At 38.9% G+C, this 8,882-nt stretch overlaps 1 protein-coding gene across 6 annotated transcripts in view; it reads left to right on the top strand.

Moving 5' to 3' along the window:
- strbp (spermatid perinuclear RNA binding protein) overlaps positions 1 to 8,582 on the top strand; it is a 111,483-nt gene extending 102,901 nt beyond the window's left edge. For 3 of the 6 annotated variants that reach the window (XM_034709579.1, XM_034709581.1, XM_034709580.1), the window contains 2 exons: positions 144 to 197; positions 3,761 to 4,288. In XM_034709579.1, the coding sequence (XP_034565470.1) occupies positions 144 to 197; positions 3,761 to 3,837 (131 nt within the window). In that variant the 3' untranslated portion in view covers positions 3,838 to 4,288. Of the gene's footprint in view, positions 1 to 143; positions 198 to 3,760; positions 4,289 to 6,846 lie in introns of those variants that run through there. The other 3 variants (XM_034709576.1, XM_034709577.1, XM_034709578.1) reach the window with 2 other exon arrangements.
- The last annotated feature ends 300 nt before the right edge of the window (positions 8,583 to 8,882 follow it).

Genomic DNA, 8,882 nt, shown 5'->3' with positions numbered 1-8,882 from the left:
CAGTACACAGTATAACTCCCACTCCACTCCCCTGAACCCACAGCTTTCTACTCACTCAGCCAGACTTTCTTAAGTTGTCGAAAAGTGCAGCCAGAAATTAAACAATTGCTCAATTGAATTGGATGTAACCTCTTCCCTGACAGGCTTTGGGACACCGTATGGCTACAGCCCCGCTGCAGCAGCTGCTCCTGCATACGGTACGTGCTTCTTGTTTGTTTTGACTCCGACCTTCTTCCACCTTCTCTCCTCTCTTTACTACACACTTCCCCCCTAACATAACATACCATAGCTGCCAGACGTCTGAGGATAAATTATTTATTCTTCTGTAGGTTTGTGTTTCAACTTGACCCTTCCTGTCCACTTCCTTTTTTCACCTTTTTTCAAAACCTAGTGCAAAATCTGATCCTAAGATCCTACACTGATTCTCTCTCACAGTTTAACTAAGCTCAAACTAAATTGTTGTTCGCTTCAGGCAATGCCGTCGATCCTTTTCTAACTGTCCAATCACCCCTGTGTGTTACAATCGGCTTGTTGCTGCTCAGTCCTTTATCTTCTATATTTCAACTGAAGCTCTGTCTGTAAAAAGCTGCCATCTGTCTCAACTTTGGTGTCAGAAAATCCCACACCTGCGCCTGCAGTCCTGGAGTGTCCACCTCCAAGAGACAATCGTGCCTTACCGGACTTTTATTAACCCTGAAACACTATCTCTGCAGCCGTCATTTTCATTCCTGTTCAGATTAGTGGGGTGCATAGTGTGAGTTCCTCTCTTAACTCGCTGTTATTTAAGACACGGTGGCACTGTTGCTCCTGTCATATTACTACTGCTAAGGGCTTCTATATCCTCACAGCTGAGAGTGGTTACTGGGCTCTCATACACAAACAAACACACACAGGAATAACAGACATTTATAGACCTAAATCTATGCTAGTCATGAAATTTAACAGCGTATGTACCTATATGTCCCTGGGTCACCTCAACAGAGTCAGCCTTGTGCTCAAATGTAGTGTTAGGAGGCCTCTCTGTGCATCCTGCAGCTCTGAGTTTGAATGCATCTTATGTGTGAGAAGAAACTGGTCTGGGGCCTCATGCTGATGATTAGTGCCCCCCTGAGATCCCAGGAGCTCTGCATATGAAGCACCCCTTAGTTTTTCTGTTTGTGGTGGAGTGTGAACTCTGTGTTCATATGGGGTGTTTCGTCTAACTACTTGGCATCCACACACGATACCCTCTTAAATACTCAAAATCCAGTGGTAGTTTCTGATTACATAAGAACCAGCACACTTCAGGGAGTGATTTTTATTTCTAAGTTTATATTGGCCATGACGTATTGCATGAAATTTTAAAGTCATTCAGCATGTGGTTTCATGCCAATCAATCTTTATTTATATAGCGCCAAATCACAAGCAACGTTATCTCAAGACGCTTTTGCAAACATAGCAGGTCTAGACCGTACTCTATGTTTAATTGTTAACAAAGACCCAACATCAAGACAGGATAAGACTTATTTTCATTTCATCTTAATACACCGGGCTCATGATAGACAGCCATCTGCCTCGACTGAGTTGGGGTTGGAAAGAGGGATCGAGGAGTTTATGTTTTTAACTTGGTGGTTATATTCTGCTGGCGTGATTCAGCATTAAATGGGGCACGTCATGTAGGTAGGTAAGAAGTCATGTTATGTGTCATTTGAAATAGAGATGATTTCCTTTAAAACTACAACTGACTCAGAATTATAGCAGGCTCAGGATATGCGTCAGCACCAGGCATGTATGTGACAACCATACTGTGCTGGCTTTTGTCTCTGTTGAGTTTCCCTCCAGTACTTCCTAAAAACGTACCCTGAAAACCAAACACCTGCTGATAGTTCTGGAACATCATTTTTCTGTTCTACAGCCTCGTGACTTATAATGCAGAGAGAAATATTTTTCTCACCTCCACTGTGGCTTTCATTTAACTCATGATAACACTGGGACCTCTCCCTTTATCACTGGAGACAAAGCTTTCATCCTTATCCTCCTTTTTCACATCGCTCTGGCACCTTTTGCTGCTTTTGGCTTCAAATGCATTTCGTATGACTCCCTGGACGACTGGGACAGTTAGTGGGGCACTGAATACTACTTCATAAAACACAAAAAATATACCATGGGAGATAGAATGTTATATTTTAGAACGTAGACATTATATCATACACACACACAAAACATCACACCATAGAACACAAAACCTAATGTCCTAGAACAAAGAACAGTATGTCATAGAATATGGAGCATCAAAACATAAAATACAAACACCTGTATGTTAAATCAAAGAAAATTATACCACACCACCAACCCCACAGCCTTAGAACCATAGAATCATAGAATATAGATCATATCCAAAATGTTAATCAATAACTCACAGGTATTGATTACTGAATATTATATCTTTACATAAAGAACATTATAGCATAGAATGTGCAACCTTATACCATGTATCATTGAACATTCATTTATAGAACATGGAACAGAGAACATGATACCAGAGAAACTGAACACAGTAATATAACCCACTAAACTACATAGTAGAACACATGAAAATATACCACAAACATAAGACTATTAAGAGCTTGAAACACCAATCATGGTACAGCTCACATTATACCATAGAATACATACTTATTTCTTAGACTATAGAACATCAAACTATAAGACATGGAACATCATACCATTGAACACAGATCATAAAAGCATTGACACATAACATTATACTTCATAATAAAAAAGACTTTGGACATTATGCAGTAACATTTTAAGATGGTAGAACTTATAAAATATTCCATGTTCTTTTTGTGTTTGGCAGTATGTCTTCTTTTTCTAAGGAATTGAGACACATCATCTTGTTTCATGCAACATTATACCATAAAACATAGAACAGTTTAATATAGAACATGGAATATTATACCATTAGCATACGAATCTTTACACAACGGAAACACAGGAAGTCACACCATGAAACACAAAGCATTGAATCATTGAACTTAGTGCACATGTACGAAGAACGCAAGCCACACTGTAGAACATGGAGCGTTATAGAAAACATAGAGCAAAACATTTGAGAGCACAGAATTCCCACATAACACTAGCGAGTACCAAAAACACCTTCTGCTGGCTTATCTCAAATGAATTATTTTTCCCTCTGTTTAAACTTGGGTCTTAAGATTGTGGTTTTGGTAATCACTCCCATCTGTTTTTGCTGACTGTTTTCTCACATTAGGTTAATTTTGAGATTTAGTGCCGTCTGAGTCACCTGAATTTATTTGAAGGATAAAAAAGGCAAACATCTTAATATTGTCTTAGGCAACTTTAGGCAGCTGTGCATGCGCACAGTGCTGTGAAATGCAGTAAAATAACACAGGTACAAACTAGTGACTGACTGTATACTTGTGATAAGCCTGATCACTATTGCTCTCAGTACAATGTTTTTAAAACAGATGGGAAAGAATGCAAAAACAAAAATTTAAGACCCAACTAATAAATAACCTGAAATTAACTTTTGGTATTTCTTCTTTTTGGCTCATAATCTCTTATTCTTCTTTCTCTAACCCCTTGTCAGCATTTTATACGCAGCCCGCCTTTTTTCTCACACTTACACTCCTTTGTTTGTGTAGTATAGGGTCATCTGTTGGGCCCAGTAGTATGTGGCTTAGTGAGCAGAGACACACTTGGTCTTTTGTTGCCCTGGTCTCATGCAGAGCTGTGCTCTTCTCATGTCTCCCTCTAGGTTTACCCAAGAGAATGCTTCTGTTGCCTGTCATGAAAATGCCCACCTACCCCGTCCCCCACTACCACTTCTTTTAGTACAGGAGACACACGCACCAAACTTTTTTCAATTTTTTTTTTTAAACATACCAAACGCTTTTTCCAAACCATACAGTTAATTTTCTATAAGGGAAACCCGGTCTGCTTTTTTGTTTTCTACAGCGTCAGTGAAGGGGTTCGTAAGGAATTGCGCTGAAGATTTGTAAAGGCGCCTTTTGTTTTTATTTCATTCAAATATTTTCTTTGAATTAATGCTGCAGGTTTAAGTTCTTAAAGGATAAGAAAACTTGAAGGATTTCTACTGTGAATTGTGACCTCGTTCTTTGAGTGTATATCAGCCTTTTGTTTTGTGTAGGGAGGGGATAGCCTTTGCAATATGAGACACACAACACACATTCTCTGTAAAAAGTAAATAATAAAGTGAGCTGTGTGAAGGATTGATAGATAAATATTATTGTTTGAAGATGAATAAAGTTTATTTGTTCTCAAAGCTGAGCACTGTGTGTATCTGATATAGAGGCTTCACTTAGTAGCTGCATTATTAGCACTTTTGGGTTTTAACTCTTATAAATGGAAAGATTTACACATTCATTCAGCATTCATCCTGCACACTGTACTCTGACCTAGACTTACGTTTAGCTTTAGTATTCCACACTCATGCATGCACACACAATGAATTTAAATCTCTCAGAGTATCTCGCTGCGTCCTCGTTACATCTTTTTGACCCTTTAGCTTATAGGAATTCAGAGAGACGGCGAGGAGATACAAGATGAATTTAGAGAGCTCCAGTCAGATCCTGCATCTCGTATTCAGCTGCACGATCTCATTACCTCACACAGATTAATATTTGGCAGGTATCCCACAGCTATCAGAAGTATTACCTACAGTACAGAGATATTTAATATGTATCACATAGACCAACTGGAGCCTTTTTGAAGTAGCACATTCAGAGCTTAGTGCAGGGTTTGAATTCAAATGCCATAAATGGACCCAAAAGAAGACTACTAGACAAAACATGATACTGATACATATAGATATGAGGTTTTTTTACAGAGTATTGAGGGATTCACATTGATTCAAGCCTCACCTTAGATGTGGTATATTGTTATTATTTCATTTTTTTTCATTTCATTGTTGTATTTGTTATGTGTACATGTTCTAGCCCATGATAAAAGATAAGGTATTAAGCCACTCAAACTAAGGTTCAAAACTAATTCTCATTTCAAAGATGTAAATATTTGCTTTAATGGATGATCTGATATCATAGATGATGAAAATAAAAATGTAAGGACAGAGCTTACAAGCTTTAAAAAGAAGAAAAGAACAAGTTTATTCATGTTAGTCAAAGGTCAGAGCCGGTCCAGACTATGGCTCTTCACAACATCTTTGGCCATCCCACCAGCAAGAGATTGCACCCTGATGACGTCTCCATGGTTACAGCTATGAGGCGCAGCCATTGGATGAGAGGACCCACTATCTTATCCAATGGTTGGTTGAGCTCCATCAAGTTTTTGTCAATCTCTTTGAATTGAAAACCTTTTCTTCAATCTCACGGGATTGAAAGTCGATATGACCTTTTGTTGAAATCTCTTCATCTTCTCTGTTTTTCATCTGATCAACTTTTTTTGATTATTTGTGCACAGAGTTTAAAACCTCAGGAAAAGTATTCTCTCTCTCAAAACAAACCTGAGTCTTAACTTATATTCAGTCTTTGCATGATGCTTCTAGTGTCCTGATCTGAATTTTAGGCTTTTAGCTCTTATATGTTCAAGACTGAAATAGCAGCCACATTTAAATTAAAAATATTCTTGTGGGAAATACTCTTTTCCAATTTATTGTTGAGAGTGTCACAAGAAGATTGATACCTTACACCTATGACTTAACTCTAAATATGAAGCTACAGCCAGCTGCTTGTTAGTGTAGCTTAGCATAAAGACCAGAATTTTGTTAGCATGTTTTTTTCTACATGCTTGATCTGTATGTGTCTGTTTCCATGTCCTTTGAGTCTTAAGGTAAAGCCATGCTAATTGTCTCGTGGCACCATTGCATATTCAGTGATTAGAAATGAGTATCAATCCTGTGACGTCTATTTTAAGCATGAAAAAGGGAAGCCAAGATGTTAGAATGGCCAGCAATTTTCTGTGCGTCCTGGGGGATCCTGATGTGTTTCTAATCCAGATTAGATAATCAGACCTGTCCACAGTGTTCTTAGTCTAATCTGCTTCTAGTTGAACCTGCCCAGAAAAACCTCCAAAGGAAGTTGAAATTCCCACTGCTAATCTAGCCTGTAAGCCTTGATTGCAAACAACACCCTGGTGGATTTTTGCCACTGGGTTGGGAGTCAATTGCTGCCTGAAGTGAAGTACTTATTTTATGGCGTATAATAAACCTTACTCATATAGCCACTTTTATTTTACAATTATAAAACCCAAATGAAAATCCCTTGAGGAACTATTACATTATGTACAGCACACCAAGTGTTTTTTAAGACTCAATTTAAATATGAAACTTCTCTGAAAATACTTTAAAAGAAGTGGAGACAAAAATCCTAAACCTTGTGGAAAGTAACAGAGGAGGGTTCCTGTTTTGAAAACAGACAAGCATGTTGACATGGATTACAGAATACACTAAAGTTGGCAATATGGAAAAGTAGTGACAGTTCTCATTTATCCCAGCAAGAAAGACAATAAGTGTATTTCCCAAAATACCCAATCATTATTTTCATTCAGACCTCAACCATTACCATATATTCAAACAAGTGTTGTATAGAAGTTACAGTTAATTCTATTTTTACTGGAGGATTTCTGAGGACTACTCGGTTATATTTTATAATCCTTCAAAAAGACTTGCATTAGAATAAAATTGATTTCTTTGTCCTTCAAATCATCACTGTATGTTTACATTAAACCCTTGTCCAATCTGTTTTGTTATAGAAGCAAAAGTTGTAATTAAAGTATGTAAAGACTTTTTTGTAAGACTTCTAAATCTGTTCTTCAGGAGTAGTTGTAATCACTCCTGCTGTCTCTGTTTTTCCTCTCTCTCTTCAGGCGGTCTTTTCATTGACAATCCTTTCTACCAGCCACGGACCATCGCTCCTTTTATCATCCACCTGGGTCCACAGGATCTCTTCTCTGACTTCTAGAGACCGCAGGTTGTTGGGTTCTTACCTGTCTGTTCACACAGGACACCTGATTTCCCGTCCTTCTAAGTGGGCTGCCTCTCCATCCAGGTGACGGACCCTCGGATCTACGTCTGTTTCGGTTTGATCAGTTCGCTGGAAAGCGTCCAGCCAGGCAGAAACTGTCTGACCTGCTGACCGAGAGGCTCTGAGCTCCTCTCTCTCTGTTTTCTTCTGTCTACTCTCGCCCAGATTGTTACTTCAGAGAGTAACTTTACACAAAGCAATACTCGGATCTTACGAGAAACGTTCAGCTGTGACTGCTGCGCGAAGCTGGGCTGTTTTTTTTTCTTAAAGCAATACACGTGAACTCCTCTCTTCAAGCTTACTTACTTGAGAAGATGTGAATGTCCGATGGAGTTTTACCCCACACAGCATTGCAATAGCTCATTTTGATTGTATATTCACTGTATGTGTGTGTACGTGTGGCTATAACAAGACTATATACACATATATGTATGGTGTATGTTTCTATAATGATGTGTTGACAATAATATTACTATATGACGCTGTATTTATGTAAATATTCTATAAAATATAACTATTGTTGGTATAAATTATTTTAGAATTATAAAGTGAAATGTAACTGTTATATCACAGTATAGCTTTCTTCCAATTTTATATACACTGAGCAATTGAAGCTAGTCCTAGGAGATGCAATATTATCTTTGGTATTCTTATTAACCTGTGCTGTTAGAATAATATGCTTCCTTTCTTCTTTCCTTTCCTTTCCGTTCCGTTCCTTTCCTTTCCTTTCCCTTCCCTCTTCCTCCTCTCTGAAATTTTCCTCTCTCTTTGATGTCTTTCTGAGCCTTTCTGAGCACGCTCTCTGCTGCCCGAGGTTTGTTTACATGGCCCGGACCAGAGGTGCTCTCTACTGAACTCATTCATAACCTAATTACACACGCACACACAGACACAGGCACAGACACAGGCACAGACACAGACACAGACATAGACATAGACACAGGTGCAGACACAGACGCAGACGCAGACACATACACTTTTCCTGTCAGAAAGCACATTTTCTATAGTCTCACTGCTGGCAGGGAATACTGTTGTTACAAATACAGTACTGTATATGTATGATATGTGTATACTCTGATGTACAAAATCCCATCACCACATGTCAACAGACACCCATCATCGCTCAGAATATCTGTCAACTCTGTCCCGCTCGCCTTAGGGACCAAAAGCACAGCTCACGCTCGCCCATTTCTGTTCCCTTTTTCTGCAAAAACACACACTCTGACACGCACCCTTCCCTCCAACCTCCAAGGGCAATTATGGATGTGATGCTGGAGACAGAAAAAGCATTGTTGAATGGCCGTGAAATGGCACAAAGTACAGGTGTAGCCCAGCAAAGGAAGTTTAAAAGTGGATGCTTGAATTAGATTTTTATGTTTGTGCATGTGCATCACAAAATCGATTGCAGGCAATGTTTGTTCTTGTTTGTCGACTGGAAGATTTGAGGGTTCAGTCGGAGGTAATTTAAGTCATCTGTGATGTTTCTCTCTGGTCTCTGGAGCTATGTGTTGAAGATTTTATTGGTGTTGTATCATTGGCCAGAAGTTTCAAGTGTCAAGCGATAAAGCATTAACCAAGGATGTGGCGATGAAACATGCCTGATCACTGCAGAAAACAGCAACTTCAAATAATGACAGTGTGTTTCACATGGGGAGGTTGATTGTAAAGAAACTGATTGTCTTGAAACTAGGTTTCCATATTCTGCTAAAAAAAAGTTGGATATGTGGATAAAAGTTTCAGCTATCACGGCTGCCTGCTGTGGGTTGAAGCAGAGACACCTGTCGATCAGAAAACACTCTGGAAAACTTGCCTGGAAGGTAAATGTCAACATTTCCCCTGAGACTCCCATATAAGGAGGCAAAATTAGGTTTTTAAATT

The sequence above is a fragment of the Notolabrus celidotus genome, chromosome 19 (assembly GCF_009762535.1).
Source record: "Notolabrus celidotus isolate fNotCel1 chromosome 19, fNotCel1.pri, whole genome shotgun sequence".
NCBI classification, from domain to species: domain Eukaryota; kingdom Metazoa; phylum Chordata; class Actinopteri; order Labriformes; family Labridae; genus Notolabrus; species Notolabrus celidotus.
Note: the sequence above shows the minus strand (reverse complement) of the source record. Positions and strands in the feature narration are given on the sequence as shown.